General features: G+C 44.6%; 1 protein-coding gene across 2 annotated transcripts in view; it reads right to left on the bottom strand.

The window, feature by feature from the left end:
- Positions 1-20,093, bottom strand: part of LOC138250270 (5-hydroxytryptamine receptor 7-like) — a 181,251-nt gene extending 161,158 nt beyond the window's left edge. Inside the window, exons 1-2 of one of the 2 annotated variants that reach the window (XM_069204976.1) lie at positions 19,477-19,891; positions 17,877-18,445 (exon numbers count right to left, since the gene is read on the bottom strand). In XM_069204976.1, the coding sequence (XP_069061077.1) occupies positions 17,877-18,385 (509 nt within the window). In that variant the 5' untranslated portion in view covers positions 18,386-18,445; positions 19,477-19,891. Of the gene's footprint in view, positions 1-17,876; positions 18,446-19,435 lie in introns of both variants that reach the window. The other variant, XM_069204965.1, reaches the window with a different exon arrangement.
- Positions 20,094-20,600: the final 507 nt, after the last annotated feature.

Here is a 20,600-nt window from a genome sequence, read left to right on the forward strand (position 1 = left end):
TGGTTGAGTGAGGAAGACCTGCCATTTTTAGAGCTCTTTACCCAGCCAGCTATGGTTTCTGCATTAAAGGGGCTGAATCTAAGCTACCCAATGCACACTGGCAATTGGTTGGTGCAGGTGAAGGAGTTTCTGCAGTGAAACATCTTCAACCCGCCTAGCAATGATAGATTCAGATATGCCACATGAACAGCAGACTGCCAATACACCTAATTATACATTTGATTCACAGTTACCACCATTCTACAAGTCAAGCCATTTGTCAAAAGGTATCCACGTCCACCTACTACCCTTATCCGACCTCCTGTGCTTTGGTCAGTCAGATGTCTTTTAGCTAACGTTTGTTGTTTGAAAGTGCTATGGAAACATCTAACTACATTGTCACATTTTATGTTATTCCCTTGACTGACAGTGACTTTCACAGGAGCTCATATTAACTCTAGCAAATTCATCTCCACTTTATTGTTTTATTTTAGCTCTTTGGGGCAAGCTTGGTTTGAACCATGCCTTTTTTAACTGCATTGCTTGTTTGAGTTGGTAATGGTTGCAGCATCAAGCACCTCCCTCACAGTACCATTCTGCCTGGACCACAGTAATAAAGTGTGAGATAAAGACATATTTAAGAAGTCTTTGAAAGGTCCCACTGACTAGATTGCTTTGGGGGCTTAAAGATTTGAAATGTACATGTCTTTGAATACTTTATCCTTACAGGCAGCCTGGGAAGTATCTTGCACTTAACAATGTGCATCTTCAAATCTCATTTAAAATCTAGTCCTCTTTAATTCTCAAAGCCATCCCCAAATCCAATCACAGACCAATGCCTCTCAAAATGACATCCATACCCACTCTAATTCTCTCTTCTAACCCACCTTTTATCAAAATATATTTGAGTCCACAGTCTAATCCATCACAATGTTTGGTCACTTGCATTGGTGAGTATTTAATTGATGAGTCTAGTAGCTTGACCCCTTCCCATTGTCAAAGCTGTAATTAAACTTTTATTCCTGTTGCATGGTCCATCTGAGCTTGAAAGCTTTCTGTCAGCATAGACCCTGTAACAGTGCAGTGGTCTGTAACCTGAATCTCATCTTACTTAAGTGTTTGTTTTAGTTTTTAGTGCATGGAATCAAATCAGCAATTGGAATAAAGATCTGGAAATACAGTACCCAAAATGACAAAGTCTAAAGTACCATAGCAAGCCATCTATTCATTTAGATAGCACTTCACATGCTGATAGCATAGCTGGCATGGTGATGCATGCTGTACAGACTTACCCTAACCCATCTCTGTCATCATGTCATAAGGACGCTCGCACTCCGACGAGACTGCTAAATTTGGGGCGGCAGTGTAGACGACTGTGTCACTCCCACACCAGTTGGCAACTGTCGGCCCAACCCTCCCGGCTCACAGCAGCACCTCACCAAAACCTAAACGGTAAAAGTGATTTGTGGCAGCCTTACATGGAACTCTGAAAAACACTCAGGGAAGTTTTGGTGGAAACAAGCCTTACCCTTTTCTCTCCTCATACAAGTCTCTTCCACACATGTAGACAAGAGAAGAGATGCAGGACACTTTTCAATACATTTTTGAAAATACTGCAATCTATGACATAATGCATGAGCTGCAATGATTAGGATAATGAGGAATAACAAAATCAGGATTGTGAAAATTAGAGATGTAAATATAAGCAACCCCAAAATATTGTCATGACATGAGTATACAATTCCAACCTAAAAGCCTAATCTCTAGGTCCTGAGCGAGAACATGGCTATATAAGCCAAATCTGTCCATACAGTGTCCATGAAAAGCACACTCCCACACCCCATTACTTTGGTGCAAGATCAGCCCACCAGTCTCCAGATCAGGATCTGTGGAGACACAAAGGCTAAGGTCGGCAAATGGAAATTCTGTCTGTAACCCCCTCTAATGTCAGTGACAAAGTCACCAAGTGGGCTATGTGGCTATGCCATGTATGACACCCTGAGCAAGCCTGTGTTTTTAGGCAACAACTCGGCACATGCTGGGACCTAGAAAGCCATACAATGAGTAAAGCAAAACTACAAGTACTAGAAGGGAAAGTCACACTGGTTAAAATAATAGGACTGAAGGTGTCATATGGGATATTGTGGAATATGGGGATACTGATGTCCTATGTGATAATCATTTGACGAAGAGGAGTAGGAATGGATCTTCGTGAAATGCAAATCAGCATCACCCTTGAAAGGCAGGCTGCACTTAGAAGTAGTCATCACATGCTAAGAACACCTCTTAAAGGCCAGAAAGGCTGAGTGAAAAGCAATCATAAAGTTGATTCAGTTGCAGTCATATGTCAGACCAGAAACTCTGAAAGATCGTAGGGCTCTGAACACTCCGTAACATTTCAGGAACACCACTGAAAGGCTAACTAGGACGGAGAAGTCAGTCACATGTCAGTCTGCATTTAAAAGACTCATAGATTTGGGACAAAGTAAGAACGCAAGCTTCCTGAAATGTGACCGACTCAGACCCAGTTTTAGATGATACAAAATCCACTAAACAAAAATTGTGGCAACTGAGATATCAGTTATTGGAAATCTTTAAAAAACTGAATTACATAAAAATACATTGTATTCCTACTTTAAGAAAGCAAAGTTGAGTGCAGACCATGTGGGTTTAGTAAGTTTACTAAATTAAATTACCTGCTGGTCTAGTGGCAAAATGTAATTTTTATAAGTATAATGTTAGCAGTGAACTCTCAGTAACATACATTATTTACAATTTCTTCCATCAACCCCTGCAGATCTCGACATTCAGTACTGTCCTTATATATTAAATGCATTGCAAGAGCTAAAAAAGTCCATGAAGCCCTCCACTGTAACCTTTTTGTTCCTCAAAATGTGCTCCATTTACCATCAATCTCTAGTCTATCGTACCTACTAATTTCCTACCTCGGTTTTACAGTCATTTTCCAATCTCAGGGATAACCTCTGTGTTCATAGTATTTCTTCTGTGAAGCAAGAATGAAGGCTTGCTGGGGCAGACACTGATCACTTTGTCTTCACATATTTCACTGGTTTGTCTACTATTCAAAGATCATATTTACATTTGTCTGGCATGGTTTTCCTTTGTTGCTCTTCTTTCCATCAAACACAGGTTCGTTTATTTGCCATCCCTGATGAAACAGGGTTCCTGGGCTCTCACTGAGTCGCCTGACCTGCTCAACAGTAAGAGACTAACAGTATTGTTAACTTAACAACCTCTTATGGTAAAATGTATGTACTCTGCTTCATATGTTTGCCAAGCTGCAACAGAACTCCTGCTAAAAGATCCTTCTGCAGGTCCTCTGTGCCCCCCCACCACCACCAGTATTTGACTACTTTATTGTGAATAATGAACACAAATATTTATTTAACAATTCAGTTCCTTGCTGTTCTATCTGCGTATCCCTTTACTGTCACTGGTATCATAATTCCACCTTGTAGATCCTCCTTACTCTGCCAATCATAAAAAGGTGCAGCAATGGTGGTGGTCATGCTTCTGATTAAATAATAATACATATTACATCTGGCTGCTTCTATTGCACAAAACGCAGTGGTTTCAAGGCATGTATTGAGGCATACAATGCAATGGTATTTTATGTATATGATAACAATCGGTCAAATAAAAAATTTATCCAAGGAGAGGCAGAGTCTCAATCTGATTTCCTTACCTCTGCCTACACTAATTGTAATATCATAACACTCAGCAGTCAGGCAGTCAATTGTAGCTCATACAGGCTGCATAATAACCCTGGCCCCATGACCATCCAACACTGGAGCCAACAAATGGTGGCACTACTCCTCTGCTATCTACCACGACCTCAACAACGCACATCGGCTGCTGGGCATCCCCCAGCACCTACAGGAACACCCACCCAACCTCGATGTTGACACCAAATACACTGCTGCTGTGCACCCCCCTTTCTCATGTCCCCATTGCGATTTCACATGACGAGCCCACACAGCAGGCCACTCCCTCGACCCTATTTTTCCTGCAATAACAGGATCACCACCACCCACAAGACCACGCTCACTTGGTCCGAACACAACATCACACATTTCAAGATACTCCCCCACCAAGCCACCAACCAGAATAATCTAAAGCACCAACAAGACTCTGAGGCAAAATATGCAAAAAAAACTGGACGAAGACCCTACAGGAACACCAATCCAACCTCAATGCTGACACCAAGCTCTACGATAAATGGCTCACCAACTGCGCCAACCACAACACTCCCACCAGAAACAAGACCTCCCAAAACAACAAACGACCCAGCTGGTACACAAATGACCTGAGGAAATCCAAGTGCCACTGGAAACAATTTTGGGATAATGGAGACTCAACAAAAACACCACTGCAAGAACCATATACAATGCTACCCTCAACCTCTACCACCAACAACTATGAGATGCAAAGAAAAAAGCCCTAACTCTTAGATTTGAAGCCAGCCCTAGCAGCGCCAAAGAACTCTTCAACATCATCAAGGAGTACTTCAACCACGCAGCTGCCAACAACCAAGCATTCTACGATGACCGCTCAAACTTCTTTGAACGGAAGATTGCCGAGATCTACAACACATTCGACCCACAGCATACCAGTACCAACGCCCATCAGGACACCTCCATCATTGTCAAACAGCAGCTAAGCAACTGGAAGCCCCTCTCAAATGAAGACACCGCCACCCTGATGAATACCATCCACTCAGGGGCCCCCTCCGACCCATGCTTCCACTTCATATACAACCTTGGAAGAAACATCATCCTCCTTGTGCTCACCGCTATCATCAACACCTCCATAACTACCGCCACCTTCCTGTCTTGCTCGAAAAATGCAAAAGTCAGTGCCCTGTTCAAGAAACCAACAGCAAACCCCAACACCCTCAGTAGCTCCAGACTCGCCTTTCTCCTGCCTTTTCCAGGTAAAGTCATGGATAAAGCCATCAATACCCAACTTGCAGACCACCTAAAACTCTATCAACTCGTAGATACTTCTCAAGCTGGCTTTCGCACCAACCACAGCACAGAAACAGCCCGTAGTGTGCACACCAATGACATCAGAAGCATCCTCGACTGAGAAGAAACAGCCGCACTCATCCTCTTTGTCCTTTCTGCAGCTTTCAAAATGATCTCCCACAACTCATTCATCAGGAAGCATCAGCACTTGGGCATCTTCAGATTGGCCCTTAAGTGGATATTCTTTCTTCCCCCTGTACAGAACTCAATGAGATTGACTTACCACCTACACCTCAAAATACAAGAAACTCATCTGCGGAGTCCCTCAATGTTCGTCGCTCAGCTCAACACTCTTCAACGTCTATATGCCACCCCTCGCAGACATTGTCAGAGCCCACAGCATCAACATAGTAGCCTAGGCCGATGATACACAGCTCATCCTGTCCCTTGATGACTCATCCAACACTGCCAAAGCAAACTTTGCCAACTGCATGAGCAACATTGCTGCTTGAATGAATAATAACTGCCTACAACTCAATACAGACAAAACCGAAGTCCTTATCTTTGGCAACAACTACACCCCCTGGGAAGCTTTTTGGTGACCCTCTGAACTTGGCCCTCCACCCATCCCTACGGACTATGCTAAGAACCTCGGAAACATCCTGGACACCACCTCTCCATGAGCAGAGAGATCAGTGCCATTGTCTCATCCTGCTTCCACACCCAGCGAATGCTACGCAATATTTTCAAGTGGATCCCACTCAACACCAGATCAACAGTCACCCAGACACATATCACAAGCAGATTTCACTACGGAAACGCCCTCTACATCAGAATCCCACCCTATGTTCTACACCGACTCCACACCACCTAGAATGCTGCTGTCACACTCATCCTGAACATCCCGCAAAATAACCATATCCCTCCACTCCTTAACAATCTCCACTGGCTCCCAATCCAGGAAGCATGTAAGTTCAAGGTACGCACTCACACCTACATAGCTCTCTACAACACTGGCCCAGAGTACCTCAAACACTGACTCAACTTCTACCAACCCACCAGACACCTTTGATGTGCATCACATGTAAAAGCACACCTCTCTCATATCAAGAAGGCCAGAAGCAGAGGACGCTCCTTCTCATACCTCACAGCCAAGACCTGGAACAAACTCCCACAACAACTCAGAACCTCACCCTCCCTCATGAACACCCGAAGGAACCTCAAGACATGGCTCTTCCAGATGAAACAGGCATGATCTCCTCCTCCCCCCTAAGGCCTGCCCCACTCAGCACCTGGATACCCTCATGGGTGATTATCCATGCTCTACAAATCTGCATAACATAACAATATACCACCCATCACAAATTGAACAGGTATGGAATAACAGAAGCAAAGTGCCACATGCTGCTGGCCAAAGGAGGACTTTAATTTAGAACACCACTGCAGATCCCAACAACTTGCTTGTTATGACTCCTTCTTGACATCTAACATTACAATAACATATGTGATGATATTATCAAAGTCTATCCCAGTAGAGCCCTCCAAGTAGATCCCTCTCGAGTTTCTCCCTCCAACCTATGCCTCCTGTGGATCATAAACTTTAAACAATAAGTCTCCATGGACCCCCAGTACAGCTATGTGAACCATGATTATAAAAAATACCATATAGGGACCTGCAGAGCTGCTCAAAGCTGCCAACTTACTAGAAATCATGAGCTGCTTACCTGGCTCTCAAACTTCTTTATCCATCACACTGCTAAATGCTGCGTCCCAAAACATGATAACCGCGCTTTGGTGGGCATTACGCATGACATGGAAACACTTCCACATAGCATCGAAACAAACACAACACATTTCCAACCACAGAGTGATACCCATGTGAGCAAGTGCTTCAGTGCCCCACATAGGGGTATTAAATTTGAGAAAACAATACAATACCTAATTCGTCTCCGAGAACAGAATTACATTTAAATAATACCTCTTTCAAAGCACTCTGCAGAGCTTCCTTCTGGCGCTTTATTTACTCAGCACCTTCTTAATGAAGAGAAAGGAAGCATTACCTTTCTGAGCATTCTAAATGCAATCAGAGCCCGGTGTTAGCTGAACTTGGAAGACAAAAGCTTACAGAAATGTGATTGTAAAGATGAACTGTGTTATTTAACAAAGCACAGCGTCTTTTTCCTACAAACCCTTTACTTTACAGTTTCCTCTATTTTTTCACTAAGCATTTCGTTACTGTTCTAAATAAGCATTTCCCTATTCTCAAAATAAGGCACCCTTTGCATTCCAAAGGCACAAAAACAAACGTGTATTACAACAAAACATAATGAAAAATATATCTAACGTTGCTCTATATATCGCCATCTCTAAGTGCAGATGACATTTAAAAACCAAGGAAAGTTCGGTCTTAAGCGTTACTATGTTACTAATTGTATCTTCCGTTTATATGTTTTTTTCCTTGTGAGTCATCTTTCCGTGTGACTTCCTGGCCCTCCGAAATAACAAATTATTTCGCTTTACGATTTCTAACATATTGGAGAGCCATCAGGCGCACCGCACATATGCCTTAGAATGCTGCATAAAACACTGTGGGGGAAAGGAATTAGAACAGAGCTTTTCACCATCGTGTCAGATGAAGAGAACTAAAAAATATTCCAAAATGACCTGTAAAAATAAAAGCCAGACTACCGGGAACGAGGTGCGCAGAATAAAACTCTACTTGACTTCAGAACCCACGTCCATGTCCTGGCCTTCTTCCACCCGGATACTTACTGGAGCCCCAGTAGTCTCACCTGACCTAATTAAGAGTAAAAGACGAGCAAGTATGCCTTCTCAAGCTTTGCATACCTGATATCAGTGCTTAGTTTGTGCTTCTTGTTTCCGGTGCGGAGCACTGGCACTTATTTTTTAGGGCCGGGGCTTATTGTTCTGCCTCACGCATTTGCTGCGAGCAAAGGACACATATGGGAAAGACGGAGGAAGGGAAAAACGAAAAAGCGTCATAAAGGGAGAAAGCAGAAAGCTGAAAGAGTGAGCTGAAGGGGCAGGGAGTGGCTTTATTTGGATTGAAGAGGCCCGAGATGGTTCAAGGATTAGGCCGCCTCGGTATTTCGGGTTCACACAGTTAATTGCAGCAGCCGCGCTTTTAAGAGGAGGGCTTTGGGCACCGGCACCTTTTTATTTACAAATTAAGCACTGCCTGATATCAACCAATATGTTGACAAATCAGAATTCCTTATCATTTCTGTTTTTCACGAAGGACCTAAAAATGCATTTCAAAGCACACCTCATTCAACACCAGTAACAAAACCCCACTTCTTTCGCCCACCTGGGCCAAAAACAAATATATCTCTTCTGCTTGACACCCCCTACTCACCAGGGTTCTGCACTATCTGAGGTTGTTGCCTGTCCCACTACAATGTACATCATTCTGCTGCTTCTCGTCCAGAAGTGAGTTATGTATGTTACAAGACATTCAGGATGAAAGCAGACACCAGGTGAGGGGGTAAGAACTGGAAACAAGCCTTTGATGAAGGGGGAATAACTACAGAAAACAATGGATGAAGGAAAATGGAAGGCAAGAAAGCATTTTATAAGTGCCACTGCACAGGAGCTGGTAGGTTAAGAATGTCAATCCGAGGATACGTGGATATAGCTCACTGAATAGAAACTTTTTTTGCTTCAGGTTACCTAAAGAGAAGAGGGGGCTTAGGTTGTCTCAAATAATGACTTAATAGTAAGTAAACAATATTGCATATTTGTGATGAAAGAGGTTCAATATAAGGGTGTAGTGGGGGCTCTGTGTTGGATAAAGGCGTCTATAACGAGGAATGCGGTTACAAATATCCCAATATGAAGTATCCTCAAACAATAAAGTGTCAGCAGTAGGTGAACTACATTGTGAAAACCTCTGTAATGAGGGCCTTTTATGTCAAAAATGCACTTCAACCCCCTCACCAACCGAACAATGGCCCCAACACTAATTAATACGAACCACTAACCTTAGTCTTAAACTGACCTGAAGCCTATCCTTCAGTCCAACCCTTAATCAAACCATCATTCTATCCCTGACCCCTGCTATGCTTTTCCTCCCTCCCCCACCGATCAGCTTCCAAATTACCTTCATGTCTTTGACCGTATAACAATAACAAACATCTTTCCAATGCTATTTTTAAGACAGCATCCTACATATATTGTATGTTTTAGATCTACTGGTCTTCTCCGTAGCTAATGGTGCATCTTAATTTAAGTTTCTTCATATCCCAGCAGAGGGAGATTTGTCATCAGAAAAACTGAGATTTCACTAACAAAGACCGCATCTGCCATCTCATTCTATCCATGGACTTTAGTGGGACGTATACAATCTATAGAGCAATGACCCCTATTGAAAAGATATGTCTTCCTGAGAAGACACAATTTTTTTGGTTGAGTCGACCCAATATCCCCCTCGAAGACAATGCCTAACACACAGCTGCACACATGGGACTTTTGTAGTTCAGATTGAAGTCATACACTAACGAATGGATGTGCACATGTGACTCTACAATGGTTTGAGTAGGCACATGCATCCTGTGTTTTTGAGGACCTATAGAGCCATGAGTACAACTGCGGCTGGCTAAGCCAGAATTTACCTTCACTTATTAACTATGCTACTTATGCAAAAGCAACTGCTGAAAGTATTATTCATTGATTGGCAAGTACCTTTAACGCCACGTATAGCAGACACCGGTATTGCGCCTCGGATATTGAAGATTTGAAACACGCCTGTAGTAACCGAGTAGAAGGCAGCACATAAGAAGTCTGAAACATAGTTTATTGCAGAGTAAGAAAGCGGACCACCCCACAAACAACGCTTCATCCTCCAAACTATTTGCTGTAATTCCAAACATCATGACCCCAAGGTTCCAGATCCCAGCCAAGGTAAGAACATGAAGCTGGTGCAGCTGGATTTGAAACTACTCACACCAGAAGTCACCCCTGGACCAGGAGAAAGAGCAGAGGCACCAGGCGATTTGAAGTGGTGACATCTCCCCTCTTGATCAGCTGCCCTCAGACATACGCATCGCTACGTCTCTCAGGCTTCACAGACTCATGCTTAAAACATACTCATTTTAGCACTACTCATACCTCCAACACTATTACTCCCACTCAATTGCGGATCAAAACAGCCATGCTATGCCTGCCCCCCACACTGTGAGGACCTGGCTGATTACAACTTCCTCCTCTCTGCGGAGGACACCATCTAAACTCTCCCTACATGAATGCTCATGTGCCTGGATCACATTGGTCATACACTCTTTTAGGAAATGCTGGTTCTTGCTATAACTATACCTGCTGCACTGTTGAAACTTGTATTTCTTCATCGCATCTGGGCCAGGGCCAGTCAATATAACTTCGACCGGCTCTCCCTGGCTGACAGCTCTCTGGAACAGCTAGAGGCTGTGAATTAAATTGGTTCCCTGCATTCACTTCTGAATGTAAACTACTATATAAAGGTACAACGCTTGCTGACAATTTCAGTGAGATAGTGAGATAGCTCAGCTCCAATTCAGGGCCAGTATCTCAGTGAATCTGACGGTCAGTCATGCTTCTGAAAGGATTAATTTATTCATGAATCCATACATTTGGGATTCGATCAGCGTCTATTATATTGAGAAAAGAAAAGTTAAATGTATATCATATTGAGTAAATGTGTGAGTGAGTGAGTGAGTGAGTGACTGAGTGAATGAGTGAGTGAGTGAGTGAATGAGTGAGTGCGTGAAAACATGCAGAGAAAAGCACCACACCAATGGTCTTTAAGCACTTTCTATCTTATGTGTATTTTACAGTGTTGGTGCCAGACTGGGAGTAATAGAAACAGCTTTCATATTTTTATCTATTACCTACTTCTCTGATGAGCAGCAGCACACATATCTGTACAAGAATTAGTCATCCACTGATAGTCAGTGTTATGGAACTCTGATGAGAGGCAGTGCACCTGCATATGCTCCTTTATCTATGGAGAAATTATAGCATCCATGATTGACGTTTCTGATGAGTGGCAGGGTTCCTCCATGTACACCTATATCTATGAAGGAACAAGGGCATGTATTATTACCCGGGGTTATAGACCTCTCTCATGAGCAACAGTGTCTCTGCGTGTACACCTATATCTATGAAGAAACAAGGGCATGCATTATTACCCAGGGTTATAGACCTCTCTCATGAGCAACAGTGCCCCTGTGTGTACACCTATATCTATGAAGAAACAAGGGCATGCATTATTACCCAGGGTTATAGACCTCTCTCATGAGCGACAGTGCCCCTGTGTGTACACCTATACCTATGAAGAAACAAGGGCATGCATTATTATCCATGGTTACAGAAATCTCTGATGAGCATCAATGTCCCTGTTTGTAAACCTATATCTATGAAGAAACAAGGGCATGCATTATTACCCGGAGTTATACACCTCTCTGGTGATCAGCAGTGTCCCTGTGTGTTCCACTATATCTATGAAGGAACAAGGGCATGCATTATTACCCGAGCTTATAGACCTCTCTCATGAGCGACAGTGCCCCTGTGTGTACACCTATATCTATGAGAAAACAAGGGCATGCATTATTACCCAAGATTATAGACGTCTTTGATGAGTGGCAGTGTCCATGCGTGTACACCTAACTCTATGAAGGAACAAGGGCATGCATTAGTACCCGTGTTATAGACCTCTATGATGAGCAACAGTGTCCCTGCGTGTACACCTATATCTATAAAGGAACAAGGACATGCATTATTACCCGGGGTTATAGACCTCTCTGATAAGCACCAGTGTCCCTGCGCGTATGCCTATATCTATGAAGGAACAAGGGTATGCATTACTACCAGTGATTATAGACCGCTCTGATGAGCTGCAGTTACACTTATATCTATGAAGGTGCAAGGGCTCTCATTATTACCCAGGTTTATAGACCCCTCTGATAGGTGGCAGTGTCCATGCATGTACACCTATATCTATGAAGGAACAAGGGCATGCATTATTACCTGGGGTTTCGACCTCTCTGATGAGCGGCAGCGTCCATGTGTGTACACCTATATCTATGAGGGGATGAGGGCATGCATTATTACCCAGGGTTATAGACCCCTCTGGTCGGCGGTAGTGTCCCTGCACCTATATCTATGAAGGAACAAGGGCATGCATTATTACCCGGGGTTTCGACCTCTCTGATAGGCGACAGTGTCCATGCTTGTACACCTATATCTATGAAGGAATGAGGGCATGCATTATTACCCGGGGTTATAGACCCCTCTGACCAGCGATAGTGTTCCTGCATGTACACCTATATCTATGAAGTAACAAGGCCATGCGTTATTACCCGGGGTTTTGATGTCTCTGATGAGTGGCAGTGTCCATGCATTTACACCTATAACTATGAGGGAATGAGGGCATGCATTATTACCCAGAGTTATAGACCCCTCTGACCGGCGGTAGTGTTCCTGCATGTACACCTATACTATGAAGGAACAAGGCCATGCATTATTACCCGGGGTTTCGACCTCTCTGATAGGTGGCAGTGTCCATGCGTGTACACCTATATCTATGAAGGAATGAGGGCATGCATTATTACCCAGCCCTGTGCGTGGGAGGGAAATTACCTGCAAGAAAGTGTGAAAGAAGCATGCGCTGCCAGTGCCGCATATCACCTCTGTGGATGCAACACTGCAGGAGTAAGAATATGTGCCTGTGTCACATTATTAATGGCAGTGGTGGTAGTTGTGGGACAACTAGTAGTTGAAGCAGCAGTAGTACCAGTAGGACTGTAGCAACAACAGGACTGGTAGTAATGGTACCAGCATTAGTAGTTATAGCACCAGCAATAGTACTGGAAAAAGCAGAAGGACCCTGAGTACCAGTGGGATAGCACTACCAGCGGTAACAACACGACTAGTGGTAATGGTTTCAGTACTAGTAGGATATAGCAGTCGTAGTAATAGTAGTACTGGGTTAGTGGGAGTGATAATAATGCAAATAGAAGTAGTAGCAGTGATAGCAATAGTAACAGTAGAAGGAAAGAGACAAGTAATGGTAGAAGATGTGAGTTTAACAGTACTAGGAATACTTAATATCAATAACTGTTGTAGCAGTAACAAGTATATGGTAGAAACATAACCATACTAGTTGTAGTACTAGTGGCATTAATAGTCTGATGACTCTGTGGACTGACATATCCACCGCGAGGAGCTATGTTTCACCCCAAAGTCACAGGCTCGAATCCCAGCAGGTCCACTCAGCATTTAATCCTCACAAGGTTGATAAAGTGAGTGTCATTTAGTTGGTTAAAAATAAACATCTGTTACCTGTCAACAGCGCGAAGAGCCCCCCTCGATACCTGTAGTAGTAACAGTAGTAGTAATAAAAATGGTGTCATGATGGAAATCTTGGGGCCTGACTACAAAGCTTTTCAATGATTTACTTTTGGAGCACTCGTGACTCTTGGAGTACTTCTGACTACTGCTGTGTTTTGAATCCAGGAGTAATTCGAGAGTGCTACGCTAGTAAGTTGCACCTATTTGCAGAAAAACCTCTGTGAATTATTCCATAAATGTCCTGTTTGCATACGGTATGTAATACTGGACTATTACTCCAACCAGCCTGGTTCTGCAAGCTTGATGTGACTTACGTCTGTAGCTTCTACAGAGGACGAGGGATCTTTGGTACTACTGCTAGCATTCCAATTAGAAGTAGGAGGATGGTTACTAGAAACAGAGGTAGTCATGTGTGTTTCATTAATATGAGTAATTATACTACTGTCGAACGCAGATCTATAAATTCCGCAAAATAATGTTGTTGTAAGTAGTGATGCAGGGGTAAAAACATCAACATTACTTCAATGTTACAAGGGATCTTGTCAAGGTCAATTCTGTTATAATTTTATAACACCCATATGGGCTTTATACTTATAAATAAGGGCTGGGAGAGAGTGTGATGAGAAGGGAATTAAAGTTTGAGACTTGGAAAAAAAAAAATTTGATAGGAGTTTTTGAGAATTATACAAAACAAAGTATCCCTCCCGTTTAAATAATATGTGTTGTTAAATGTCTCGTCCACGCCTTAACGCTCTGATGTCATGGGATCCCTACGTGACTTTTGCAGTCTCCCTGTGTAAGGTGATGCGTTATAATTTTAATAATGCACATAAGGAAAGTACACATTTACGCCATTAAATAATGGGCAATGATAATATGAGACATGTCTCGTGATCACATTTTTCTCCAGAACATACAGGAGAACACCCGGCAACAGTGATGGCTTCAGGGCGGTGCGACCGGTGCCATCGCACCGGGCGCCAGGGCCGAGGGGGCGCCTTTGGAATGGCAGACTGAGGAGAGATAAGGGCAGCCTGCAGAGATCTTGTAGCGCGGTGCATTCTTCAGGGGACAGTCACAACAGCCAGCTGAGTCTGGTGATTACTATCCTTGGTGGAGGGATCTGTGATTTGTCTAGTGATGGTTTTGATTCATATTAAAGTAGCACAGAGAGCAATTAATGCTCCTGCTGCCAACAACATGTAGCATGCATATCACAGAGTTGTTTTTTTTGGAGATAGCTCAATTGGTTAATGGTTACCACAGAGGTTATTCTGCTAATTGCACTTCATATGCCTCAGTCAGCTATGAACCGGCATCAAGGTGCTGCATGGAAACTGCAAGGCATAGGTTTAGTGCCTGTTTGCTTTTTTTAAGCTTTCATCATTCAAATGTTTTTTAAAATACGGATTCCTTTGGGTAGAAATAATTTATTAGTATTGACAACCACAAAACACTGAGTTACGTTTTACATCCTAAGTTTGGGGGGCAGATTTACTAACACTTAGCACTAAATTTGCATCACAACAAAGGCACAAACGAAGTACAAAGTGCTGTTTGGAGTTTACTTCCATCCCAAATTATGAATTGTGTTTGCAAAGTAGGCCTGTAGTAATGTGAAGTACGACTATGATTTATTTTGCCCTACTTTGTGTCAAGGGGACGTACCAGGAGCCACACATGGATGTTTCAATTCAACCACCCACGAATTTAGATGCAAGACCTATCTACTATCATGGGTAGAATGTGATTTACATCACGAAATGACACCTCCTCGAGGCAGTCGCAACTGCTCAGCACACACACAAAGTGGTAAAGTGTTAAACCTTGTCAAAGCCTGGATTTGTGTGCTGGAGAGATAGCCTTCCAGTACAAAACCGAAGTGACCATTCCAGTACAAAGCCTAATCTTGACATCACATAGTCACCCTTGCCCCACACTGCCAGGGTGTGTGCCCTGGCGGAAGGCAGCCGAAGCTAAGCCAACACTAGTGCAAGGAGCCACAGTGCCATGTCTTAGTAGAGATAGCGCTGTGGGGCTCTCGCTTTTTCACACAATTCTTCGTAAATACATTGAATACTGCATTGCGCTGGATGAAAACTTAGTAAATCTGCCCCAAAATGTGTTTCATATAATGCCTGCCGGCATGCATGAAGTGTGACTCCTAGACCCTGTGGCCCTCATTGTCTTATGTAAGGTTTCCTAAACATTTATTTACTCATTCATTCAGTGTCTCTGTCTAATGTGTGTGTAACGTAAAGTGCTCCGATACACTACACTGGTATGCATAGCTCTATGAAAGAAATTCAATAAATGTGGAAAAGGAGGGATAAGATGATGGAAGGAAATCCGTGGAGAAGGATGTCCCCAGGGGCAGAGGAGTGCCACCAACCCTAAAGCAAGCTCTGCCTGGCAACAGCAAAGGACCTTGACGACCGAGGGACCTTTGCTTAGAGTGGACAAGCCTTTGGGTTGAGTAAATTAAGGATATACTCCCAATTAACACTTCTGAATTTCTTTCCTCCTCCACCCCTCCATTACTCCAGTCAATCTAACTAACAAACTCTCATATCCGCGGCTCAAATTAACTCATAATAATACTAAAACTGTACTCATTATTTCCTGATACTAATCCATCACTAATTCTTGTTGGGTTCCAGAGTAGCGTGCTACTCATCGAAAAGCGCTTCGATGCCTCGTCAGGGGTAGTAGGCGCTATATAAATACAATTACAATACAATACAGAGTAGCTCACTGAACTAAGGCCCTGCTGCTGAGCCCTGGGTGTTATCCACGCATCACAGGTTTGAATGCTGGGTGACTCGTCTTCAGATGGCTAAACCGAATACCTTGGTCTTGGAGAGTAGTGACATCTTTTACTTACGATAATACAAAACTGTGGTTGCCAGTTATGCAGAAAAAAAATATTCCCATGAAAGTTGTAATGTGTTTATATGATGTGTGAAAGCCTCTGATTAACAAGGGATTAAAGTAAAATGATATATTTTGAGAGAATGTTGAGAGGTGGGTAAAGACAGAGGGCGAGTGTAGTGTGTTTTACAAGAAGGATGTGGATTCACGTTGAAATGTGCAGGTTGTAAAATGACAGAAGAGTGCTTTGGCACAACAGGCAGAAACCTATACTGATTTAAATCAACAAAAACAGCAGTGTGCCCCTTGTAAGTATCCTTCTTGAGACACTTATCTGCACCCCCAGCTCATATTTTCTAAAACCCAATTTTATATCCCTGGTTTATTCGTCTTAGGTAAGTAAAAGTGAGATTTATAGCAACTATGCCGTCCAAAGTGAGTGGATTTGTGCTCAGGTCTTCACACAGTGTATATCCCTGGATACAAAACCGGCAGCTACTTCGAAATACACGCAGCCCCGTTTCAGTAGAAAGCCTTGTTCACGGAGCTCCTTCCAAGCCCCACGCTGCCCCAAATGTCCCCACCGGGACCCCTTTATCTAGGGGCAGCACTGCCTCCTGTGGTGCTGCAGGGATGCCCTGGGGTGGAATGAATGCCAGGGACGGAGCGAGCCACCGGTTTGGCAGTAAAGGACTGCCCTGTGCCACTACGCCTGCTGCACTTGTGATGGACACGCTAACGACAGCCACGCCCCTGCTCCCACCATCCCTTCAAGCAGCAGGAGTGGCGAGGGCATGTTCTATCTTCCTGGAGCCAAAAGTACGCATCGATTGTTTAGCAAGATCCTCCCCTACCTTTTAAAAAAAAAAAATGAATCGAAATTGGCAGAACTGCTGGTCTTTATTACAACACCCCTTGTGCCCCGACCCTCTGCACCTCTAACTCGGAAGAGAGAACGGCCTTGCTTCACTCTTGACCCCCGACAGTGACGCATCTTTGGCACTTCGAAAGCGCGTGCGCCGCCTCAATTTAAGGTTAGTCAAAAGACGGGCATCAAATTGTGCGTTTTTCATTTTTGGTACAACAACGGTACTTCTAACCGTCTGTGAATCACGCAATGAAGCAATTTTATCAAACTTATTTATTACGAAGTGCTAGGAAGATGAACGTAGTGATACTTATCTGCCTAGAGAAGAAGAGAAGAGGCTGATATGCGGATTGAACCCAATGTATGTGTGTACTGCAACGCACGCTCCATCCCTCTATCTTACCAGCTGCATACTGCTCCGCGGCCCCCCAGGCAGCTCCCCCCCACGCACACACCTCCTCCCCCACGTGTCACTGCAGTGGGATAATATTTTCACTTCAGAGATAAACATGCAGGACACATCTTCCAATCTGTTGGTCCACTCAGTAGACATTATAAAACGTGTGCCAAGAATGTTAGATGTTAGAAGTTCTGCTACACACTTTGTAAAGCGCATAGACACCCCAGAAGACTAGTCTGTGCAAAAAAAGCAAAATGTTTATTAAAGCTACTCTGTCAGCCTCTGGTCACTGGCTCATTGGCTGCCTTGCACACTTAGTCATGCATGCCTGTGAATGATGAAGGGATGAATGAATGGACTTGTGTAGCACATCACTGTCTAGTCACCACCTCTAGGCATCTCCTGGTTGACCACAAAGAGCTCTCACCTGTCCACGCTGATCACACACAGGGTCATAATGGAGGCGGTGCAGCACATTACGTCCATGGCGATGAAGACGTTGCAGAAGACCTTGCCGAAGAGCCACTCGCCCCCCACTAGGTCGGTGATGATGACGAAAGGCATGACTGCCAAAGCTACGGACAGGTCAGCTGCGGCCAGCGACACCACCAAGTAGTTGGAGGGCTGCCGCAGCTTCTTGACGATGCAGACCGAGATGATGACCAGCCCGTTGCCGGCGATGGTCAACAGCGTGAGGATGGAGAGAACGACTCCAATAACGATCTTCTCCACCTCACCGTAGAGTAGGCTCTCCTCGCCGCACTCAGTGGTGGTGTTGGTGGCGTTGGCGAGCGCAGAGTCCAGCTCCACCTGGGTTGAGGGGGCCTCAGTCATGAATGAGGAGGGCAGAAGGTCTGGCGTGGCACAGAGCTGCTCCGGCTTGTCCAGCGAGAGGTGGTTCTCCAAAAATTGGCTTGGGTGGACCTGTATCAGCATCTTCCTGAGCGAAGAGATGGAGAACCAGAGCCCAACTCACCCAGCTCTGCGTGGAGACTCCTGCGAAGAAGAGATGTGCTAATCAGACAGGGGCAGCAGAACCCTTCCTTTCCCAGCAGCAGCATGTTCCCTAAGCATGTGCCTTCTCAGAGATAACGAAATATAAGCATTCAAAGAACACCACGCTGCTCAGCCAAACTAATCCCCAATAAACTGTGCCAGGGGTTATTACGAAGGAACGGCATAGAGCCATTCCATCAGATAAAAAATATCTCTCATCGCAGCCAGGCATCTTGGGACTTCCTGCACTAGTTGCCAGACTTAACAGCAATCACTGCTTATAGCCTACAGTCTCCTTTTGATCTAAGTTAAACTACTGCTAGGAGAGGGGAAAATAAATTCATGAAAATGAAGTGGAACATTAAATATTATGATGATAAAGTGGAACAGCCGGGGCTAGGAAATTCTTTTATAGAGCTTGGAGGGGCTGGGCACTCTCTGCAGCCCCTTTAGGTACCATTATTTATTTATTTCACTGAATCACCAGTTCTTTCAACGTTATGACAGTATCTGGAAGCCCTGCTCACTAACGATTTATAAAGACAGGATTGTATATCCATGTGCCTCGGCTCCTTTATCTGAGAAAATAGGAAACCCCACATAGAGGCTAACCCCCAAATCTGAGTCATACACAAACTGGAACGGACATTCTTATTTAAATAGGCATTTGGATGAGCTAGCTCGGTTCTTTGAAGTGGGCTAAATTTGCTACGTTCTACACTTCAGAAATTACCCAGAACCCAGGCTTCATTCCCGGGCAAATTGTGTGATCCTGTTTAAAACACTCTATCACGCTACACTCCAGCGCCTAAACCTGCCACAGAATTTAGAGCATCTGCAGGTTAGTCAATGCCCTGATTTTTAATTCCTTCTGTTTAAACACATACATTCGGTGGATGACTCTAGAGTGTGAAACGCAATACGGTGCAAACTGCACAGACAAAACCATGCAACTACTACAAGTACAACCCTCATGTCCTTCTCACTCACGTTAAGTAGTTTGCTTTGCGTGCGGGGCACTGGCGAGTTACCTCTGCCTTTTCTGCAGCCTCGCAATGGGCACGGAATGCTTTCTGCGGCTCCGCTCGGAAGAACCATCATTTCCTGGACATCTGGCAGGCTTCCTCCAGACCGCAGAAGGTGAGGGTGGTCCCCGGCTTAGCCTGACAGTAGGAGTGCTCGGTTCGCACGGGCAGCCCTCCCACGTGACGCACAGGTCGTGGAGCGGTGCGCCGGCGCGCGCGCGGAGCGGGGACCCGGGGAAGAGTGCGCGCGCCGCCTCGGAGCGCCACTGCAGCAGTCGCGCGTGGCAGCTCGCGCACAACAAACATCCCCTGCTGCCAGCTTCCCCTTCTCCTCCTCAGCCCCGACCTGGCGGACCCCGGGAGGCGAGCGGGGTGCGCCGACGTCAGCTCAGCCCTCTGCGCGCGAGGGCCAATGGAAAGTGCGCGCAGGAAGGAGCCCGCGCGTGGTGGCAGCAGCCCACGCCGGACCCAACTCCTCGGAGGGCTCCCCCACTCACCGTCCGTTCTGCTCCGGCCAGAGCAAGCACCCTGTTGTGGATGCGTACTTATTTTTCCATTCCCAGGCATGTAGCTTGAGAACACTTCTTAGGCGCAAACACTTGAGGTGTCCTAATTTTGCTTCCAAGCAATTGGTGCTTTCTTTCCCTATAAACACTTGCACGACCCATCCTGTGGTAAAATAGGAAACTCTGTCTGATGACAACGCAAATATTTGCATTAACCTGGATATTGCAAAGCAGTTTTTGGTTTATATCTATCTGCGATTTAATTAAAATGTTTAACTCTGGCTGATCCAGATACTCGGGGCTTCCAGCTGTTACTGGGTTTATAGTTTTGTCTGAGGACGGGGCGATCAGGGGCCGCATCATGAACAGCCGCGCTGGTTCATCCTAGAGGCGAAAGGCTTATTTATAGGTTTCCACGGTCTGAAGTGCGTAACCCGATACTACTAGGAATTAGAACAAGATTTTCAGACGGCACATCTGGAAAACAGTGAGGAGCTTTGTCTCTTTTCGTTTCAAATGAGCGGTCTCTGAAAATCATGCACTGCTTGGAGGGGTGTTGGATTAAATGGATGCACTCTTTAGGTAGAGCAAGCTCATAACAAGCATTAGCAATGCAACAGGTGT

Source organism: Pleurodeles waltl, chromosome 1_2 (genome assembly GCF_031143425.1).
Source record: "Pleurodeles waltl isolate 20211129_DDA chromosome 1_2, aPleWal1.hap1.20221129, whole genome shotgun sequence".
NCBI lineage: Eukaryota > Metazoa > Chordata > Amphibia > Caudata > Salamandridae > Pleurodeles > Pleurodeles waltl.